At 41.3% G+C, this 24,089-nt stretch overlaps 1 protein-coding gene across 1 annotated transcript; it reads right to left on the reverse strand.

The window, feature by feature from the left end:
* Window positions 1–1,681: 1,681 nt before the first annotated feature.
* LOC120254070 lies at window positions 1,682–2,323 on the reverse strand. Its single transcript, XM_039262216.1, has 2 exons — window positions 2,258–2,323; window positions 1,682–2,137 (listed from the first exon to the last, which is right to left on the reverse strand). The coding sequence occupies exons 1-2, from the start codon at window positions 2,321–2,323 to the stop codon at window positions 1,682–1,684; spliced, it is 522 nt and encodes a 173-aa protein (XP_039118150.1).
* Between the last annotated feature and the right edge of the window lie 21,766 nt (window positions 2,324–24,089).

The raw sequence follows: 24,089 nt of genomic DNA on the forward strand, positions 1-24,089 counted from the left end.
GCCCGTTCACTCTACTATGGCTACAAAGAACTCTTCGAATATGGAGGTAGGATAGATCACACCGGAGGGGAAAGGGGACGCTCCGCTACCTCTCGACTCACCCTCTCAACGCTCTCCAATCTAGCTTTATCTAACTCTCATGGTGTGTCACTCACTCACAAGTTTACCAAAAATAACTCTCAACCCTAGTGTCACTCCAAGAGAGTATTCATATAATCAAGCATAAAAGATTGGAACTCACAATAAACATCAATTAATTGAAAGCATAATAAAGAGATTCAATTAAACGAATACATCCTAGGGTTCACAAATACCCAAGTACCGACTTGGGGTTTAGCTCTCCATGGAGCTAGATACAATCAATGAAATTGAATGTAAAATCAAAGCATCCATAGAAAACCCCCTCGTTAGTTATGACGATGGTCTTATGGAGAGTTCTCTACTCGTCGCAAGAGTCCCTTTGTTCGGCCTAGGATACACCTCACCAGATTGGTGCCGACGAAAGCCCTCCACTAACCTTCCTACAAACGGTGCTCGATGTTGGAGCCGTAGAACCTCAAAAAAGCCCTAGCCAATACCTCTCAAAACCCTAGCCGCAGCTCTCTCTCAAGTTGGGGAAAAGATGGAGAAAAAGAATGTTGAAATCGCTGAAATCGGCTTTTAAAAGAGTCGAATCGGGAATCTACATGCCCCTGTGAGCACCCTATGGATTTTTCACATGGGCTTGTGGAATTTCCACATGCCCTTGTGGATTCTCTGTTTTCATATTTTCTATGGCGGCAGTGAACAGTGCTGGTACAGTATTTTTGCTACAACACCCCTACTACAGCACCAGCCCGAAATACTCCTGAATCCATGCTTTCATTGAGGTAATGCAAACGGGCACACGTTTACGTCGTGAATCGCTTTGCTTCTACAATAAAGGACATGTTGGTGGAGATCTTGTTCTATATGCACAACTCGGAATGCTTGAATGTGACTGCCCTTGTGCCCCTCCAAATAGTTGTACTAGCTTGACTGCGAGGAGATTGGCACACATTCCCGCATCTCGAACCCGACCTATGACTTCGCGTTTGAACATTAGCAAGATTTCCTTCAAATTGGTGCATTACGACCCACATTGGCTTCTTTCTTTCATATTCAGCCTCACAACCCTACCTGCACGAAAGTAACGTAAATACACACATATTAGCGTTAAAACCTGAGAAAAGTCATGCTCAACACAAGGAAAGAACACTTCGTATTCTTATCGCACAAGCACTTATTAGGTGCAAAAGCAAGAATATGGAAGTAATGAATTGATTAAACTGGTCTCACCAAAAATCCACGAATTTGAATGATTAGGAGTGGGAAGTAAGTTGGGTGGCTTCTTCTTTTTGTTGACCAATTTCTTCCACCAACGAGTTGCTTGGGAGACTTTCATCGTCGGTGAAACAGGGAGTATGGTTGCTTCCACCATCACCGCATCTAGATGTTGTAAGTCCTCCACTCCTTCTACAATAGTCTCATTATCAAAAGGGTCATCATCAAGTAATTCTAATAACTCATTTTTCATGAACATGTCCCACACAACATCAAAAACCAAGTCATCAATAGCATCCAAAAAATAACAAGTATCATCAAAGTCCATCGTGTGGCACATAGAATCATGGAGCTTGAAAATCACTTCATCTTCTCACACTCAAAGTGCCATGCGACCATCCTTGACATCAATAAGAGCCTTGCATGCAGCCAAAAATGGTTTGCCCAAAATTAATGGCACCTCAACAATGTTATTGATATCCAAGATAACAAAGTCCACTGGAAAAATAAATTTGTCTACCTTCACCAAAGCATCTTCAATGATTCCATGGGGTTGTTTGATGGAACTATCGGCCAATTGTAGTGTCATCGGAGTGGGCTTCAGCTCCTCAAGCCCAAGCTTTTGAAATATTTTATAAGGCATGAGATTTATGCTTTCCCCCAAATCAGTGAGTGCCTTTTCATCAATCAACCCTCCAGTCGTGAAAGGAATAATGAATCCTCTAGGGTCTTTTTCCTTCTTGGGGAGAGAGTTGGTGATCAATGCTGAACACTCCTCACTGAATGTTACTAATAACACGTCTTCCAATTTTCTCTTATTTATGAGCAATTCCTTCTAGAACTTGGCATATCTCAACATTCGAACAAAAGCTTCAACAAATGGAACATTGATATGCAAGGTCTTGAACATGTCGACGAATTTCTTGTATTGCTCATCTTGTTGATCTTTTCTCACCTTCGCAGGGTAGGGGAGTTCTGGTTGATACACAGGTGGTGCACTCTTCTCCTTACCCTGCTCCATTGTCTTTTACATTTGACCAATCTGGGCCTCAAGGTCAATAATATTGGATGGCTCAACTTCTTTTTCTGGTTCCTTTTTAACAGAATTTGGGAGCTTCTTCACACTTCTCAATGGTACACCCTTAAGGGATTCCTTCGGGTTGATCTCAGTGTTATTAGGAAGTGACCCCGTAAGCCTCTATTTAATAAATCTAGACATTTGAGCCATATGGTGCTCCAAATTCCATATTGTGGCATTAGTGTTCCTAATCATCTCTTCATGATTCAAAAGATGACTCTCTGTACCCTTCATGAATTGACTAAGCAACCTAGTGAGTTCAGGAATTGAATTTGAAGAGGACGATGGTTGTGATGATTGTGTGCTCGGTGGAGGAGTTCTATTTTGTTGACCTTTCCCTTGTCCTAATTGGTTCCATGAAAAGTTGGGATGGTTTTTCCACCCTGGATTGTAGGTGTTACTATATCAGGAGAGCCACTAGTCTCACATGGGGGCGCCCAACTATCTCCAGATGCTCCACTGCCTAAGGAGATCGATTGCATTGCATCTAACCGCTTCGTGATGGCTTTAACCTATGCTGCCAATGTGGTAACCACATCAACTTGGTAAATCCCAACTGCCTTGACTGGTTTTCTTTCCTCGGAACTCCATTGGTAGCCATTGCATCCCATCTCTTCAATTAACATGTATACCACACTTGGTTTCTTATTGCATAACGATCCCCAGAGGGTGCATCGAGCATTTGCTTGGTAGATATATTCAGCCCATTATTAAAAATCTAGATTTGCATCCATTCCACAATTCCATGAGATGTGCACTATCTCAGCACTTCAATGTACCATTCCCAAGCATCATACAACGATTCAGACTCAAACTGTGTAAAGGAAGAAATATCATTTCTCAACTTAGTGATCTTTGCCGGAGGGAAATATTTTGCGATGAAAGTGTCTGACGTTTGCTTCCATGTTGTTATTTACCCTTTCAGCAAGGAGTTTAGCCACTATTTGGGCTTTCCTCACAATGTAAATGTAAAGAGTCGAAGGCGGACGGTCTCCTCAGAGACGTTGTTCACCTTAAAGGTATTGCAAATATCAAGGAAATTCCTGATGTGCTCATGAGTTCTCATCATGGAATCCATCGAACCGACACGTTTGATGTAACAATTGAATGAGATTTGGCTTCAATTTAAACTTATTTGTGGAAACTAGAGGTCAAATAATACTAGACCCTATTCCTTCAATGTACGGTCGGGCATAATCTGAGATACTCTGCTGCTCGCTCCCCGGCCATATTCTCGCCTTACCCTACTTCCACATTTATCTCCACCAACCGTGTTTCACTCAAGTTGATCGGCTTTGATCCTTCTTAGAAAAATATCTCTCAAATTTCTAGATTAGGATTCACCAATGGAGAAGAGGTACTTCCCCAGGTCATACACTTTTGCCAATGTCCTATAATATAAATCACAATGAGCTCAAAGAAAAGAAAAAGAATGGAAGTAAAAAGAAAGTTAAAATACTAAAATGAAAACAAATAAGAAAGCAAACATTCACAAATAAATACACTATAAACAAACTAAATCACCATAATCCAAATTTTCCTTTAATTTGTTAGTTCCCCGACAACGGCGCCAAAAACTTGATGTGTTCTCCACAAGTGCACGGGTCGGACACAAGTAATACAGTGGTACCCCGTTAGAGGTAGGATTGTCAAACCTCAGGGACATGACATAAAGTACTAATCAATCTTCCGATGTCTAGTTAAGCAAAGATTGAAGTAAAATTGAATTAAGAATTAATAGTGTAAGAGTGAATGATGATAAAAACCGGGGGATTAGGATCGTGTTTTCAACTGCAAGAGAGCAATTCCCCAGGATGATCCCTATGAGTTATAGTATGTTGACTTGATTATAATGGTTACCAGGTACATTCTAAGATTCAAGTGTGTGCCCTAAAGCAATGTTGCATCTATGGTTCTTAAACACACCAAGTTATGCCAAGATAACTAGATTACCAAGGAGGATGTTCAATTCAAGCCATCAAGATATGTAAACACAAGATTAAACAGTAGAAAGTCAAAGAACTCTGTAATTATTAACAATCAAGTAGTAAAAGCATACAAAACCACATAGTTCAACATCTTGGGGCACCGTGGATGGTTAGCACCTCATGGATGGGTACAACTAGAAAGACATAGATGAATGATAAGAGAAAGAAGACATGACACCCTTCCACTCAAGATGAACTTCCTTGTCGAGCTTTGTATGCTCAACCCAACTTCTCTTATGCCTTTGACTCCTCCTTTATCCCCTTAGAGTGTGTGGCGAAGCTTGATCTTCGCCCTCTTCAGTGTCCTCCTAGTGGAGAGTTGAGTCATCGAACAAAGATGAGGTCAAACCCTAAAAACTATAGTCAAAAAGTGTTGTCTTCGAGCTCGACACGGTCTAAGCACGATTGTGCTTAGACCGTGTTTCCATGGGCAGCTTCTGAGTGACTCGGCTAAGTGTTCGCTTGTGATTTTCAGTGTGAGGAAGCGCGGTCATGCCTGGCGTGTGTTTACATAAGCATGATCATGCTTGGAGCCCCCGGCGTGTGCTCATCCTGTTGAGAAGAACAACATTTCCAATGTGAGAGATTCAGGGGAAGGTATACAACTATGCTTCGACCGTGTTCACCCTGGTGTCATTCCGCTACAAGCTTCTTCGCTTGGTCCACACCAGGCTGGGAGATTTAGGGGGCAAGCACGATTTTCCTTTGGCCGTGGTGAGCTTGAACACTTAGCATTTCTTAAATTTTCTCTCATTCGATGACCCAATTAACTCCATGTTAAATCGAGCTCCCCAATTCCTGGATCATTCACAAACATACCCAGAAAAGCACCGAATATACACAAACATGTGCTAAAAGACAAGGAAAAGCATGAATTGAGGATAAGAAAACATTATATGAGACAAGCAAAAGCACTCATCAACGGCCGTCTTCACGGCCATCAATAAACCCAGCAATGAAACCCTAGGCCCTAAACCACTTTTTTGCTATAGATTGCTTCTAGAATTCATTCTTGGGCTCATCTAGGCTTCTTCTAGGTCAGTAACAAAAATTAGAAATAATTATATCACCCAAAGGGCATCGATTCATCCAAATACACATAAATAATAATAAGCATATACATATGAAACAAGTACATGTAGACGTTTATCAAACACCTCCACACCTAAGCGTTTGCTTGTCCTTAAGCAAATAAACATTAAGAACACGGGCAAGAAGATGAACAGCTAAAAGTATGACCTCAAGCTCACAAGTAAAGAACCACACAAGTACTAGTGAAAGAAATTAAAAAGTGAGTTGTAGTCAAGTAGAACAAATAAAGATAGTCCTGCCCCATCTAGAGTGCTCCTATGAGTGTGTAAACTTCCTACAACATTCTTCACACACTAAATTACACTAGGGGGTCCATTCATTCCACACACTCTGATAACTGGCATTAGAAATGTTAAGAACACCCTCAATAGTTAGTTAAGAATCCCTTAGCTCCTAAATAAAACTCTAGCCTCTAAGTAAGTATGTAACATTTTCCAGAAGATCAATAGAGATATTTTTATTTTTATTTTTATGCATATATATTGATAAGTGCTTAGTGATATGAATGCGAAGCATTCTTTCCTTATGTTGAGCATTACTTTTTCTCGGGTTTTTTTACATTAATATGTGTGTTTTTATGTTACTTTTATGCAGGTAGGGTTGTGAAACCAATTATGAAGGAAAGATGCCAATGTGGATCACAATGCACCAATTTTGGAGGAAATCTTGCTAAGGTTCAAACGCGAAGATATAAGTCGGGTGCGAGATGCTAGAATGTGTGCCAACCTCCCCATATTTGAGTTTGCACAACCATTTAGAGGGGCACAAGGGCAGTCACACTCAAGCATTCTGACTTATGCACATAGAACAAGATCTCCATCAACTTATCCGTCATTGAAGAAGCAAAGCGATCCACCGCATAAATGTGTGCCGGTTTATGTTACCTCGATGAAAAGTGGATTCGGGAGTATTTTTTTTGGCACAGTACTGTAGCAAGTATTGTAGTAAATAAATGTAGTAAATACTGTAGCAGTTACTGTTCACAGCCTCGGCCGAAAATGACAGTTTCAGAGAATCCACACGGGCATGTGGAAATTACCCACGCCCGTGTGGAAATTCCACATGGGCTCATGAAGCATCCACGCTCGTGTAGTCTCCCGATTCCAGCTTTATTTAAAGCCGAATCAGCCCCGATTTTTGTATTCGTTTCTCCATCTTTTCCCTAACTTGAGAGAGGGCTTCTTCTAGGGTTTTGAGGGGTATTGGCTAGGGTTTTGGAGAGGTTCTACGGCTCCGACATCGCGCATCATTTGGAAGAAGGTTATTGGGAGAGCTTTCGTCGGCATCGATCCGGCGAGGTGTATCCTAGGCCGCACAAAGGATCCCTTGCGACGAGTAGAGGACTCTCCACAAGACCATCAACATGACCATCGAGGGGTTTTTTTTATGGATTCATTGCTTTTACATTCGATTTCTTTGATTGTACTTAGCTCCATGGAGAGCTAAACCCCTAGTGGGTACTTGGGTGATTGTGAACCCTACGATGTATTCGTTTCATTGAACTTCTTTATTATGCTTTCAATAAATTGATGTTTATTGTGAGTTCCAATCTTGAATGCTTGATTGTATGAACATTTCACTTAGAGTGACACTAGGGTTGAGAGTTCTTATTGGTAACCTTGTGAGTGAGTGACACACCACAAGCGTTAGATAAAGCTAGGTTGGAGAGGGTTGAGAGGGTGAGTAGAGAGGTACAGGAGCGTCCCCTTTCCCCTCTGACATGATAGATTCTACCTCCGTTCCTCGAGTTCTTTACAGCCATAATAGAGTTAATGGTCTAAGGGATGAATCTCCACTGGGGCTTAGTTGCGCGTGCAACAGAGTGAAGCGTTGACGGGATCTTAGTATCTAGGGATTAATTGTGGTTAGGGGCCTTCTACCTGGACCAAAGGGTTAGGTCTATAATTAGGAAGAGATTTATCACTTGGAATCCATAGAGCTCATTGCAACTTTATTCGAGTGCGAGGTTGAGAGGTTATTTAATCTCTCCTCCGGGACATGAATAGAGTTAGGCATAGTTGACCTTAGATTTGGGACTACGTATGTAAGGATTTCCACGACTCACTATTGCATTGATTAGGAAGCATAATAGATAGTTCTTGCACTTGAAGCGATTATCCTAAGTGAAGCATCATCCGAGTACCCCATCTTTATCGATTGCCTTACCTCCTCCTTACTTTTGCTCTCTTACTTGTTGCTTTTAATTGTTGAGAATTGAATCATTATCACACTTATCATTGTTGATATTCCACATAGCTAAGAATCGAATTAACTGTCTTTACTTCCTACTCCCTGTGGATTCGATACCCGCTCACCCGGGATTATTACTTCGACAAACCCGTGCACTTGCGGGATATACGCAAGGGGATCTTGTCATGTTTTTGGCGCCGTTGCCGCGGAGCTAGGCGTTTAGAGATACTTTGCACTTTATTTTCTTAGCTATTTGACACGTCCGAATATGCGTGTGTAAACCGCAAGTGCTCGGGTGTCGAAGTAATAATTACCCCGGTGAGTGGGTAGTCGAATCCACAGGGAACAGGGCTACTAGTACTAACTTCTTCTCTACTTTCTAACCTAATGATAAATGGAAAGGTGTGGTGATCTAATGTGCGAAGAGATGAACACCGGAGACGAATATGCAAGGGTAAAATGGAAAGGAGAATCTCAATCAGTAAAGTGGGGTATTCGGGCAATGCTCCCCCTGGGATTCAGGTATTAGGTACCGGATAAGCAAAGTGTTTCTATGATGAGTAAGTTAAGTCGTGGAAATCCAAACATAATCGGGTCTATCTCTAGATCACCGATACTAGTCCCCTATGAGGTCCCGGTGGAGAAATCGCTCAATCTCAACACCTCACACCACATATGACCGCAAAGCACTCTAGGGATTCCAAACTGTGTATCCAATTCCTAAAGATTGATCCAACCCTAATTCCCGGCGAAGGATCCTAACCCCCTACAAGGTCCCGGCGGAGAAATCGAGCAATCTCACGCCTCCCACCAAATATGGTTGCATAGAGCTTAGGGAATGGAGATAGAATACACCAATCGGAGGGGAAAGGGGACACTTCACTATCTCATGACTCACCCTCTCAACCCTCTTCAATCTTGAGGTTCTAACCCTAATGGAGATCTCTCTCCCACCAAGGCAACAAATCATGCAAACCAAATAACCATAAGATCAATAAGGCAAGCAAGCATTAAACAATCAAGAATGAAACTTAATCAAACTCGGATTAAATAGAAACACAAAGCAAATCCACAAAAGATGAGAATCCTAGGGTTCACAAGCCCAAATACCCTCTAGGGTTTTAGCCCTCCATGGAGCAACATACAAAACACACCATCAATGAATGAAAGTACATTAAAACCATAGAAATAAACCCCCTTATATATGAACTGATGGCCTTGATGGAGAGCTTCGACGTCTTGAAGGACCCACTCTGAAGCTAGGTTCACCGGTGGCTTCCTTGATGCTATGACGGAGGAGGAATCGATCAAAGTTGGTGACGAAGCGCCTCCAAAGCCGCAAAGACCTCCTCTCCAAACCCTAGCCGTCTCACCCCTCAAGAGCCGCACAAAAGATGAGAAAGAATAGGGCAAAACGGCTATTTATAGGCCTTAGATCGCGTCTATCACGTGCCCTCACGCGCCCGTGTGGATTTTCCACGCGCCCGCGTGGTGCAGAATTTCACGCGGGCGCGGAATTTCCACGCGGCGTGAGCGATAATTTTGCATTCATGCTACGATGAAATTGCTACAGTACTTTTCACAAAACGCGATCCGAACACTCTTCTCTTAAGGCCACATGTCCGGGCACACGTCCATGTGGTAGGCTATAAAACTTTTCTTCATCGACGTATCTTTGAGAGGTCTTGCAATCTTCACAAAGAGAAGGAATATGAAGATGTGGCTGCCTTTGTGCCCTTCCAAATAGTGAATTGACTTGAATCTTCTTAGAAGTTGGCACACATCTCCACGTTTATGAACTGCTCTCGTGTCTTGATCCTTGAATTGAACAAGAACTCCCAACATTGTGTCTTTATAGCCTATCTTTGCTTCCTTTTTACTCTTTGAAGCATTCACAACCTATATGCATAAAAAGAACACCAAATACACAATATGAGACATAAACCACAGTAAAAATGATGCTCAATGCATGTAAAACATATATAAAAATATGTCTACTCAAGCACTTATCAAACTCCCCCACACTTAAGTCTTTGCTTGTCCTCAAGCAAAATTAAACATTATACCTATGGAAAGAAAAGAGAAGTGCTTGGCCTTAGGTTCACCAAATGAGTACAAGAATAAAAATTCTACGAGTCATGGAGAGAATCAAACACTAGACAAAAACAATCAATGCTCTAGCAAACAATCCAATCAAAAAAATGAATGTGATAAAATCCGAATGCGTGTGTGTGTGAAAAAAACTCAACTCATGTCAACACTATGTCCACTACCAAAGTTCTTATTAACATGGGACTTATTTATAAACAGAAAAGAATAGGTAGTAGCTTCACACAACCTCTAAGGTAGCCCTTTCCCAAGATGCCTCCCGAGTGGCTTTCACACTTTCGAGGTGGTAGCTCTTTCTACCGAGGATGGTAGCTTTCACACATCCCATGAGATAGCTCTTTCTCTCATTAGGGCATAACAAGTATCCGACTTATGAGAGTAGCTACATACATCATGGGTGGTAGCTCTTTCCACACCCTATGTACAAACAACAAACAATTTCCATTTTCTAAATTTTTTCATTTTTTTCTGATTTTCAAATAAAAAAACTAGCACACTAAAAGTCCCAAACATAATGAACTAGAGTCTTCATAGGTCTAATGAGCGAGAAAAAGTGCACAAAAGAGCAATCGGAGAAAAAAATATTCAATAAAATTGGATGAAAACTAGAGCATGATAAAATCCTTGTTTATAACCTCCAAAAACTAAGAATTAAACTCTTAACCCTAAGGTGAACCTTCATTGGCAACAAGAGCATGCTCATGAAAACACAAGTAAAAGTCATGTATAAGGTGAACCCTCCCCACACTTAAGATGTACATTGTCCTCAATGTACGCATGCAAGCACAATAAAAAAATAATAACAATGGAAGCATAATGTGTGGGGAATGCAATTAAAAACAATACTCCCCTGAACTCCTCATTAATCGTTTGGTGAAGTCTAACTCATGGGCTTGTTGTATGGGTTGTGAAGCTCACACAACCATGTGACAATATCACATGATCATGTCTATGACTAAAACACCATCAACATCACTCTCAAGGCCATCTGCACGTAGACAAGGGGTTCGAGTGAAGCTCAACAAAAATAGAAAAAGATATCACGAGTTCTTATAAGTAAAACACATGAAGCACAAACTCGCACAAAACAAAACCTAAAAGTTAACTAAACTCTAAAAAGATAAAAATAAAAAAACTAAAAAAAAATAAATGAAAACAAAAAGTAAAAGAAAATCTAAAGAATCATGAGTGGGACGCCTCAAGCATCAACGTTGTCTTCTGGTGTTGCCGGTGTGCCAAAAATAATGTTCTCATCCAAGGTTAACCGTATGAAATTCAAGCATTTTCGAACAAGTTTTTTTCGGTCCTTGGTGTCATACACGCAAATAAAGCTTCAAAAGAAGTCGATTAAGCATGAATTTGATGAGTACGAGGGCTCCACGCGGGCGTGAGGGCAAGCCAAGCACTTTTCTGGCCTTATTGGGTACTTTTCCAGCCCACGCGGGCGTGTGGGGAAGCCACGCCCGCGTGGGCGCGTCAGTCTCGGCGAGGCGCCACGCGAGCGCGTGGCGCCACGCGCGGTGGCCAGCCCACGCTGGCGCTGGGATGGCCGCGCACGTCGCTGGCAGCGCGACCCGAGCGTGGCGCGAGCTGGGCGCCAGCGCGTGGCGCTGGCCGCGCACCGCTGGGAGCGCAGCCCGAACGGGCCTGCCCACGCGGGCGTGTGGGCCGGCCACGCGCCCGTGTAGGCGCCTAACCATGGCCAAGAAGCCATGATTGGGCTCCAACGCTTCCAAAAATTTCCGATCCATACATTCTAAAGTGTCTCTACAAGATTTTCCATGAAAAACAACACTTATAAACCAATAAAACTCTATGGATTGGCAAAATAAGGGCATAGAGAAGATAGGGGAAAATGAAGTTTACCGGAGCAAATCGGTGAAGGAAACTTAATGCAAATGCCGGCAAAACACTTTTAAATCTCCAAGGAGTTGAAGAAAATTAGTTTTTGTGCTCAAAAGTTCAGATTCTTGAAGATGGAGAAGTGGGAGAAGATGGGTGTAAGTGGTGAAGATAATGAAAAGTGACCCCTCATACTCTTATAAGCCACATGGGGGTGTGGAAATTCCACACCCCCGCGTGGGTACTGTACACGGCCGTGTGGAAATTCCACACGACCGCGTGAGCTGCAAAATTTCTGCAGACAGTCCACGCAAGGTTCCAAACTTCAAATTAACACTAATTCTTCAACTATAAACATGAATTACACCCTCAACCATGCCACATACATGAAAATCAATTTAAATCACCAAAATTTTCCATGAAAACTTCAACACCAACAAAAATTCATCAAAGCACCCACTCATGAATTTATTACTGCAGAAATGAAAATCTAAACTAGAAAACATTTAAAAAAAAACTTGGGTTGCCTCCCAAGAAGCGCTTGTTTTACGTCACTAAGCTTGACGTACCTCTTCTTTACCTTATGGAGGCTTGAAAAGAGTGTGTTCCTCCCGACTAGACATTGCATAGCTACTTCCTTTAAACCAAGAGTCAACTTGCCGGGATGAAGTATTTGTTGGAGAGTCCAACCATCTTACTTTTGGACTCCAAGGAAACAATTTGGGTTGGGAATTGTCCAAGATTAGCATAGGTGGGTCATTGGATGGCTTTCAATCTCCTACCCACATCTTCTTCCCTTCCCAAAAACCTCTCTCTTGCATTGTAAGAGTTTGATCAATCCCAAAGAAAGATGCTTGTTCCATTACCTTGGGGATTTGCATCTTCTTGTGTATTTTTCAACTTGAGAAAGAACATGAGACTAGCAAATCCCCTTGAAAAATTTCCTCGCTCACAAGCACAATCTTCATTTCACACAATCCAAAAATCTCAAAGATGATGTTCAACTTCTTTCTTTTTTCATTTTTCCACCTCAATGTACTCAATTTGCCCAACTTTCTTCAATGTTGCTCATGGCCTCATCATGTCCCGGAGATACTTGCCTTGCTTGTTCAAATTCTTCTTTTTCCTTAGCAAGCATGTCCAAGATCTCTCCTAATTGATGTTCAATGTTTTTGATGGAGACCTCGTGACAACTTAATGTGGCCTCAATATTTTGGAAACGAGCATCGGTGGCTTCAATAAATCTCGGTAACACTCTTTCCAACCGAAGTACATCATCTTCAAGCTTCTCATCCATCTGAAATTCTTCTTGAGGTGCTTCCCATTGTTGTTCATCAATATCCCACAAGAGATTTGGGTAGCTCCTTTGATTTGGATGATAGTTGATGCGATATGGATTGTGATGTTGATGAACATTAACAAATTGATCAAGTTTTTCTAGTGAGAGCTTCAACCTCGAAAAATATAAGTTTAAAATTGGATTAATCATCATTCAAGTTCCATGCAAGAAAAAAAGTAAGTAAGACAAAATAAAAACAAAAATAGAACGGTGGAAGAAGATAAAGTGAAATGGATGAAAAACAAAAATAAAAAAACCGATGAGAATGATGGAAGAAAAAAAGAAAGTGTGGAATAGAAAAATAAAATGAAAAATGGATAAATGGCTAGAGCAACAAAGTCCTAGCGTTCCTAGTATCCTATTCCCCGGCAACGGCGCCAAAAACTTGACACGTCCGAATATGCGTGTGTGTACCGCAAGTGCACGGGTGTCGAAGTAATAAATACCCGGTGAGTCGGGTAGTCGAATCCACAAGGAACAGGGCTACTAGTACTAACTTCTTCTCTGCTATCTAGCCTAATGATAATGGGATAGTGTGGTGATCTAATGTGCGAAGAGATAAACACCGGAGACGAATATGCAAGGGTAAAATGGAAGGAGAATCTCAATCAGTAAAAGTGGGGTATTCGGGCAATGCTCCCCCTAGGATTCAGGTATTAGGTACCGGATAAGCAAAGTGTTTCTATGATGAGTAAGTTAAGTCGTGGAAATCCAAACATAATCGGGTCTATCTCTAGATCACCGATACTAGTCCCCTACGAGGTCCCGGTGGAGAAATCGCTCAATCTCAACACCTCACACCACATATGACCGCAAAGCACTCTAGGGATTCCAAACTGTGTATCCAATTCCTAAAGATTGATCCAACCCTAATTCCCGGCGAAGGATCCTAACCCCCTACAAGGTCCCGGCGGAGAAATCGAGCAATCTCACGCCTCCCACCAAATATGGTTGCATAGAGCTTAGGGAATGGAGATAGAATACACCAATCGGAGGGGAAAGGGGACACTTCACTATCTCATGACTCACCCTCTCAACCCTCTTCAATCTTGAGGTTCTAACCCTAATGGAGATCTCTCTCCCACCAAGGCAACAAATCATGCAAACCAAATAACCATAAGATCAATAAGGCAAGCAAGCATTAAACAATCAAGAATGAAACTTAATCAAACTCGGATTAAATAGAAACACAAAAGCAAATCCACAAAAAGATGAGAATCCTAGGGTTCACAAGCCCAAATACCCTCTAGGGTTTTTAGCCCTCCATGGAGCAACATACAAAAACACACCATCAATGAATGAAAGTACATTAAAACCATAGAAATAAAACCCCTTATATATGAACCGATGGCCTTGATGGAGAGCTTCGACGCCTTGAAGGACCCACTCCGAAGCTAGGTTCACCGGTGGCTTCCTTGATGCTATGACGGAGGAGGAATCGATCAAAGTTGGTGACGAAGCGCCTCCAAAGCCGCAAAAGACCTCCTCTCCAAACCCCTAGCCGTCTCACCCCTCAAGAGCCGCACTAAAAGATGAGAAAGAATAGGGCAAAACGGCTATTTATAGGCCTTAGATCGCGTCGTCACGTGCCCCTCACGCGCTGTGGATTTTTCCACGCCCGCGTGCGGTCGCAAGAATTTCCACGCGGCGCTGAACATGAATTTCCGCCGCGTGAGCATGAATGCTACAATGAAATTGCTACAGTGCTTTTCACAAAACGCGATCCGAACACTCTTCTCTTAAGGCCACATGTCCGGGCACACGTCCATGTGGTAGGCTATAAAACTTTTTCTTCATCGACGTATCTTTGAGAGGTCTTGCAATCTTCACAAAGAGAAGGAAATATGAAGATGTGGCTGCCTTTTGTGCCCTTCCAAATAGTGAATTGACTTGAATCTTCTTAGAAGTTGGCACACATCTCCACGCTTTATGAACCGCTCTCGTGTCTTGATCCTTGAATTGAACAAGAACTCCCAACATTGTGTCTTTATAGCCTATCTTTTGCTTCCTTTTTTTACTCTTTGAAAGCATTCACAACCTATATGCATAAAAGAACACCAAATACACAATATGAGACATAAACCACAGTAAAAATGATGCTCAATGCATGTAAAACATATATAAAAATATGTCTACTCAAGCACTTATCACTATTTACCCTTCATTCTATTTCACATCACTTCTCTATCACCGTTCTGGTTTATTCTAAAAAAAAAAAATTATTTCACACTTTCTTATTCTTCCATCATTCTCATTTGTTTTTCTTTTGTCATGTCTTATTTTTTCTTGCAAGGATTTTAAATGATGATTGACTCAGTCGTTGCTCTATATTTGCAGGTCGAAGCTTTCAGTAAAAAAGTTGATAGAATTGTTACTTCATGACAACAAAACATTCCATGTTACAACGCATATCATCCAATTGAAGTGGGCTACCCAAACGTATTATGGAATAATGGTGAACAACATTGGGAGGCACCTCAAGAGGAATGTCGAATGGGTGAGATACTCGGAGAAGATGCATTTCAGTTACGAAGAGTATTAGCTAACTTTATTGAAGCATCCGATGTCTACGTCCAAAATATGGAGACCACACAAAGATGTCATGAAGACTCCTATAAAAACCTTGAGCATCAACTAGGAGAGATACTTGACACACTCTCCAGGGAACAACAATTATTTGAGCAAGCAAGTCAAGTTCCTTATAGAGAAGGTGTGGCAGTGAATGACAATGAAGAAGTGGGGCGGAACGAGTATGATGTTGTCGAGATTGAGAGGATACAAGAAGAACCGTTCATTCAATGTGATAATTGTTTGAGTGGACAGTATGTTTGTGAGCAAGAAATGGTGCAAGGAAAGTTGGTGAAAACATATTGCTTTCAAGTTGAAATGGAAGATGACGCAAATCTTAAGGTAATGGAGCAAGCATTTCTGATTTTGGGTTTGGAAGAAGACGTGGGTAGGAGATTGAAACCATCCAATGACCCACCTGTGCTATGCTTGGACAATTCCCAACCCAAATTGTTTCCTTGGAGGCCAAAGGTAAGATGGTTGGACTCTCCAACAAATATTCCACCCCGGCAAGCAAATTTTTGGTTTAAGGGAAGTAGCTATGCAATGTCTAGTCGTGAGGAACATACTCTTTTCAAGCCTCCATAAGGTAAAGAAGAGGTACGTCAAGCTTTAGTGACGTAAAACAAGCGCTTTTTGGAGGCAACCCAAGCAATTCTCGTTGTCCTAGTTTTTTTAGTTTAGTGTTTGCATGAATAAGAGCTTGAGTGTTGGCGTTTTGATTCTTATAGGCCATTGCTATGTTTTTCTTGTGGACCTTTGGTGTTATCTTGTGCTTTCATGTGTTTTGGTGAAGTTTTGGTCGTTTGAGCTATTTCACATGTTTTTCACTGGTAAAACTTACATATTAGGGCAAGCTCTGAGTGTGTAAACATGTTAAAAAAATTTCTGCAAAGCCTACAGAATTTTCTAAGGCATCCAGAGAAAACACACAGCCGTGTGAAATTTCTGCACGCCAGTGGATTTGCACTGCGAGCTCATCCAGAGAAGGCACAAGGGCGTGCGGCTGCCTCTGTGAACGACCATGCGACTGTCACACGCCCGTGGGTAATTTCCGCACTGGCGTGTGAATTCCTGCAGAGTTGGGCGGTTAATCCTGAGAGCACACAGGAGCGTGGACTCGCCCCTGTGGGTGACCTTGTGAACCACACATGGGTGTGGATAATTTTTGCACGCCCCTGCGAATCTCTGCAGCGGATCTCTCCATCCTGAGAAGACACAAGGGCGTGCGTTTGTCCCTATGAGTTGGGCTTGTGAATATCCACGCCCGTGTGGAATTTTCCCACGGGTGTGGGTCTTAGAGAATTTTCTCGGTTACATGGAGAGTCCACAGGGGCGTGCGTCTGTCGCTGTTGGTAGGGCACACGGGCGTGGTTAATTCCCACACGTCCGTGTGGATTTACAGATATGCTAGAACTGCAGGTTTTCTTTAAAATCTTTCCGGGTTTCTTCATCTTTTCACCCTCATACATTTTGAGAACACATCCTTGCTCTCTCCTGACCTCCCACCGTCATTTTAGAGGGTTGTTAATTGAGGTTTCCGGCCGTTTTCTAGTCTTTCATTCTCATTTTGTCGGTAAGCTTCTCTTTCTCTTTTCTTTGCCAATCTTCATTTATTTTGCAGCACCAGTGTCATCTTCACCAGCAACGAAAACAGATGTACAAGCTATTGACACCGACACTTGAGGCGTCTTTACCTTCTTTGTTCTTATTTTTCGCATTTTATTTTTCTCGTATTTTTATTTTTGGATTGGTATACTCGTGAAAGGTTTTTTTCCTTCCGAGTTTATTTTTCATTTTGTGGTCTCGAGTTGTATTCATTGCTCTATCTTTTTGTATACTCGAGTTGTTTTGATTTTTATTGAGCTTCACCCGACCCCCTCGTGTATGTGTGCAGATGGTCTTGTCTTCTTCGGAATTGAGACTTTGTCATGGGCACGGCCAAGGTGCTTCGACACTTGCCCGTGTGAGCTTCACAACTCGTCGGAACATTACGCCCAAGGACTTAGCTCCATCAAATGCAACACTAGGAATCAGAGGAGTATTGTTTTGATTGCTTCCCCCACACATATTCTTCATTGATATACATTATGTGTGAGCTTGCATGTGTACATTGGGGACAATGTACAACTTAAGTGTGGGGGGGAGTTTCATAGTGCACAGATCTTTTCTATTGTTCTTGATTGTTATATGCTCACATAGCAAATGGCGGTTCACCTTAGTTGCAAGCATTGTATTGTTGAGTTTATGAGAATTTCTAACATTGAATGTTTTCATGCTATACTTCTTGCTTGAATTTGTAGGAATTTTTACCCGATTTATACTTGTTACACTACTTACTCTTTAAACTCTATTGGAAACTCAACTTTGATGTTAAAGGGACAAGTTATAGTTGTTTCTTGTGCAAATTCTGAAAAAGAAAAATGGAAAATGCAAAGAAAACGAAACAAAACAGTTTTATTGTGCTTGTTGGGTGGAAAGAGCTACCACCTATGAAGTATGAAGCTACTCTCATAAGTCGGATACTAGCTATGCCCTAATGAAAGAAAGAGCTATCTCATAGGATGAGTGAAAGCTACCACTCCGGTAGAAAGAGCTACCACCTCGAAAGTGTGAAAGCCACCTTAGCGGCAGCTTTGGAAAGGGCTACCTTAGAGGATGTGTGAAGCTACTACCATCTTTGAAATTGTTGTCGCTTTTGCAGATAAATAAGTCCCTTGTACATAGAATTTTGAGGAGTATACCTTGGGTTGTTTTGAGTGAGTTCACACATGTACACGATTTCGGGTTTGTTGTCCTTTTTTATTCAAGTTTATAGCTAGAGCTTTGATTTTTTGTTTTTAATGTTGAAATTTCCCTTACTTGTAGAATGCTCTCTTTGTATACTTTGGTGAACCTAAGGCCAAGCACTTTCAATATTTTCTTCATTGATGCACAGAATGTTTGATTTTTGCTTGAGGACAAGCAAAACCTTAAGTGTGGGAAAGTTTGATAAGTGCTTGTGTGATATGAATGCGAAGCCTTCTTTCCTTATGTTGAGCATTACTTTTCTTGGGTTTTTACATTAATATTTGTGTTTTTATGTTACTTTTATGTAGGTAGGGTTGTGAAACCAATTATGAAGGAAAGATGCCAATGTGGATCACAATGCACCGATTTTGGAGGAAATCTTGCTAAGGTTCAAACGCGAAGATATAAGTCTGGTGCGAGATGCTAGAATGTGTGCCGACCTCCCCGTATTTGAGTTTGCACAACCATTTAGAGGGGCACAAGGGCAGTCACACTCAAGCATTCCGACTTATGCACATAGAACAAGATCTCCATCAACTTATCCGTCATTGAAGAAGCAAAGCGATCCACGGCATAAATGTGTGCCAGTTTATGTTACCTCGATGAAAAGTGGATTCAGGAGTATTTTTTTGGCATAGTACTGTAGCAGGTATTGTAGTAAATAAATGTAGTAAATACTGTTGCAGTTACTGTTCACAGTCTCGGCCGAAAATGACAGTTTCAGAGAATCCACACGGGCATGTGGAAATTACCCACGCCCGTGTGGAAATTCCACACGGGCACGTGAAGCATCCACGGTCGTGTAGTCACTCGATTCCAGCTTTATTTAAAGCCAAATCAGCCCCGATTTTTGTATTCTTTTCTCCATCTTTTCCCCAACTTGAGAGAGGGCTTCTTCTAGTGTTTTGAGGGGTATTGGCTAGGGTTTTGGAGAGGTTCTATGACTCCGACATCGCGCGTCATTTGGAAGAAGGTTATTGGGAGAGCTTTCGTTGGCATCGATCCGGTGAGGTGTATCCTAGGCTGGACAAAGGATCCCTTGCGACGAGTAGAGGACTCTCCACAACACCATCAACACGACCATCGAGGGGGTTTCTTTGTGGATTCATTGCTTTTACATTCGATTTCTTTGATTGTACTTAGCTCCATGGAGAGCTAAACCCCTACTGGGTACTTGGGTGATTGTGAACCCTATGATGTATTCGTTTCATTGAACTTCTTTATTATGCTTTCAATAAATTGATGTTTATTGTGAGTTCCAACCTTGAATGCTTGATTGTATGAACATTTACCCTAGAGTAACACTAGGGTTGAGAGTTCTTATTGGTAACCATGTGAGTGAGTGACACACCACGAGCGTTAGACAAAGCTAGGTTGGAGAGGGTTGAGAGGGTGAGTCGAGAGGTACAGGAGCGTTCCCTTTCTCCTCCGACGTGATAGATTCTACCTCCGTTCCTCGAGTTCTTTGCGGCCATAATAGAGTGAATGGTCTAAGAGATGAATCTCCACTGTGGCTTAGTTGCGCGTGCAACGGAGTGAAGCGTTGAGGGGATCTTAGTATCTAGGGCTTAATTGTGGTTAGGGACCTTCCTCCTGGACCAAAGGGTTAGGTCTATAAATAGGAAGAGATTTATCACCTGGAATCCGTAGAGCTCATTGCAACTTTATTCGAGTGCGAGGTTGAGAGGTTATTTAATCTCTCCTACGGGACATGAATAGAGTTAGGCATAGTTGACCTTAGATTTGGGACTATGTATGTAAGGATTTCCACGACTCACCATTGCATTGATTAGGAAGCATAATAGATAGTTCTTGCACTTGAAGGGATTATCCTAGGTGAAACATCATCCGAGTATCCCATCTTTATGGATTGCCTTACCTCCTCCTTACTTTTGCTCTCTTACTTGTTGCTTTTAATTGTTGAGAATTGAATCATTGTCACACTTATCATTGTTGATATTCCACATAGCTAAAAATCGAATTAAGTGTCTTTACTCCCTACTCCCTGTGGATTCGATACCCGCTCACCCGGGATTATTACTTCGACAAAATAGTGCACTTGCGGGATATACGCAAGGGGTTTTTGTCATATATATATATATATTCTGAGTCAGAATACCGTAGACTATCCAAAAAATCATTCTAGATGATGCACATGCTGATTAAGCATAAGAGCCACCCAACTTACTTGATTACATGTCTATATAGATGCATTTGTGCTATATTAGTAGAGGAATACTGTCATAGACTCCATTTTCTTGTATATATACACTATATGTTACGTCTCCTATTATAGAAACCTGCTACAGTACTTCACTTAAGGCTAAATAAAATAAATTAAGGAACCAAATGCTCTTAAAATAAAATTGAGTGTAAAATAATGGCAATAACAAAGTGATGGGCTGGCAGGAGTGTATAAGGTAGAAGTTTTCGTGACAATACAGGAAGTTGCACTAGAGATAAAACAAGACTTTCATGAAACCATAAGTATAGATACAACTCACATCTATCATTCTTTCAAGCTAGGAAGTTCTTAACTAAGTATCAAAGCTATCATAGGTAAGTCAAGTATGGAATTGCAAAAATTTTCAAAGTTCACAAAAATCCACCCCCCACTTAAAGATGCACATTGTCCTTCATGTATCTAAATTAGTGGCATCCAACAATATAAACAATAAAAGCATAGTAATCACTTTTCACAACCGACTGAAAATTATGTTTCTAGGAAATCCACACAGGCTTGTGGAAATTTCCCACACCCATGTGAAAATTCCATAGGGCCGTGTGGAGAATCCACAAGGGCATGTGGATGCCCGATTCTAGCCCTATTTAAGCCGTGATTCAGCCAAATTTTGAGAAGAATCTTTTATCCTTCTCTCCAACTTTGCTCCATCTTTTGAGAGGCCGTCAGCTACGGTTTTGAGAGGCTTTTGGCAAGTCTTTGGGGTGGTCCTACAGATTTGACACCGTGCTTCTCTTGGAACAAGGTTATTGGGGGAGCTTTCGTTAGCACCAATCCAGCGAGGTGTCCCCTAGGCCGGCCAAGGGCATCATTGGAGAAGAAGAGGCTACTCTACAAGACCATCGACATGAATACTGAGGGGGTTTTCCTATAGATTACTTTTTTTACTTTTGATTTCATTATTGATTGTATCTTGCTCCATGGAGAGCTAAACCCCCTAGTAGGTACTTGGATTTTTTAAACCCTAGGATGTTAATGTTTCTTTGAACTTTTGTTATACCTTCGTTAATTGATGTTTTTAGTTGAGTTTCAATCTTGAATTCTTGTTGAATGATTTCTCCCTTAGAGTGACACTGGAGGTGAGAGTTCATCTTGGTAACCTTTGTGGATAGGTGACACGCCATCTGGATTAGACAAAGCTAGATTGGAGAGGGTTGAGAGAATGAGTCAAGAGGTAGCGGAGCGCCCCCTTTTTCCTCAGGTATGATTTATCCTACCTCCTATTCCTAGAGTTCTTTATGGTCATAATAGAGTGAAGAACTAAAAGATGAACTCTGCTGGGGCTTAGTTGCACAAGCAACAAAGTGAAGCGTTGAGGTAACTTTAGTATCTGGGGCTTAATTGTGACTAGCGGTCTTTTGCCTGGACCAAAGGGTTAGATCTACAAATAACAATAGGGTTTATTACATGGAATCCCCAGAACTTTATGCAACTTTGGACGATGTGAGGTGTTGAGACTGAGCGATTTCTCCGCCGGGACATAGTGTAGAGTTAGTCACGGTTGACCTCAGGTTTAGGATCGTGTGCTTTAGGATTTCTACGACTCATTAAGCATTAGTTAGGAAGCATAATAGTAGGTCTTAAACTTGAAACATTAGTCCCACGGGGAGCATTGTCTGAATACCCCACTTCTATCGATTGTCTTTCCTCTCACTTACTTTGGCCTCTCGTTCTTATTTCTTTTGTTTCCTACTTACATTGCACTTTATCATCACAATCATTATTCATCTTTGATTGGTTAAATAGAAATTTAAGTATTTTTATTCCCTACTCCCTGTGTATACGATACCCCACTCACTTTGGATTTATTACTTCAACAAACCCGTGCACTTGCGGGTAACACCCAAAGGGCATTGCTAATAACTCTCAAAACACTATATTTATAGGTGCTGGAATCAGGCATCCACATTGGCGTGTGGAAATTCCACATGCTCGTGTGAATTTCCAGGTCATCATTTCCTGTGTGCTGTGAAGAGTAACTGCTACAGTTATTTTGCTACTTTGTTTTTGCTATAGTAAATTGCTATATGTGTTGCTTCTTCAATGAAACCACATTGATGATGCTCTTGTTAATGTTACACAAGTCGGAACATATGAGTGTGACTATCTTTATGTCCCTCCTCTTTGTGTATTCTCTTGAGCACAATAAAGGTTGGCACACACCCACATGTCTTTGAGCACAACTTGTGTCTTCACCTTTGTTTGATCCATGAACTTCATCAGAATCACGCCCATGGTCTACTTTTGCTTTCTATCATCCAACTTTGTCTCCACAACCCTACATGCACAAAAAAACACAAATACCCATGAATAAGGGATAAAATCTGATAGAAGTGATGCTCAATTTAAAAAAAGAATACTTCGTATTACTTATACGCAAGCACTTATCAACTATTCCCATTTACAGACATGGATGACCACATGTCTGAAGCTACCCTCCGCTAGTTCCTTGCCCATTCTTGTAGTCCTCTTTGAGGACAAGTTCAACCAATGAGAAATTAGAAGTCAAAGGCTTTCTATAGAAATTAAAATAAATAGAACATACAACTCTGATATGCAATGGAACCTCTAGCGTTAACAAATCAACCTCTAAACAAACCCAAACAAATCAATGAGTTTAGCTCACTAATCTATTCCCCATAGGGGTAGATAGAACTAAGGGTTCTTGACACGCCCTTTGCATTCATGCAAGTGCACGGTCATATAACTAATAAAGTTACCCGAAGATCAAGTGATCAAATCCACAAGTACTAAGGAGTACTAGTACTAGCTATTCTTCTACTATGTAACCAAATAAAAGTGGTTAGTAAAAAAACAAATGAAGATAAATTAACACAAATGAGGACTTGACTACTATTACACATAATTATCATACAAGGGAGTATCACATTGGATAATGGTGTATTCGGACAAAGAATACCCCTAGAATTTCTCTAAGGTAGGACACCTAAGTAATTCTTCCTAATTGAGACAAGTTGGATCACAGGTATCCTAAGGCACACCGGTCTCTCTCTCTTTCACAATTCTACTGGTGACTAATGATGATCTCTCTCATCAACTAAGTCACATAATAATAGATCAAACTCAATCTCTCATAACGACCAAAGGGTTACAAAAAGCCCCAAAGAAAAAGCCCTCACATGCTAAGTCCCCCATAAACAAATTAGAAAGAAGGGCATTTATTTTGTTGTTGATGGGTTTCAACACTAGCTTGTATCATTCTATCTTTTTACCCCTCTTAGATATATTACTATGCTACATTATTTCGCTACCATCTTTTCTCGCTATAGTCACATGACCATGTATTCTCGCCCGTGTGAACACACATGGCCATGTGGTTGGTTGTTTGGTGCTTTGTCTTCTGAAATTAAGATGACCTTCTATGACAAAACCCTAAAATAGCTCCACACCACCAATTATTCTACTCGAGAGGTCCTCACACACGCTAGCTGTACAAAAGAATATAAATACACAACTTGAGCACATAAAACTGATAGGAATCTTGCTCGATCTATATAAAATGTTACAGAACAAAATGTATAAACAAGC

Source organism: Dioscorea cayenensis, unplaced genomic scaffold (assembly GCF_009730915.1).
Source record: "Dioscorea cayenensis subsp. rotundata cultivar TDr96_F1 unplaced genomic scaffold, TDr96_F1_v2_PseudoChromosome.rev07_lg8_w22 25.fasta BLBR01000333.1, whole genome shotgun sequence".
Taxonomy (NCBI): domain Eukaryota; kingdom Viridiplantae; phylum Streptophyta; class Magnoliopsida; order Dioscoreales; family Dioscoreaceae; genus Dioscorea; species Dioscorea cayenensis.

What these genes read in the sequence shown, in the direction of transcription:
- LOC120254070 (XM_039262216.1), bottom strand. Translation starts at nt 2,323, where the DNA reads ATGGAGCAGGGTAAGGAGAAGAGTGCACCACCTGTGTATCAACCAGAA. An exon ending in AACTCCCCTACCCTGCGAAG is followed by an intron (nt 2,138 to 2,257) that starts GTGAGAAAAGAT and finishes GCCAAGTTCTAG; the next exon opens with AAGGAATTGCTCATAAATAA.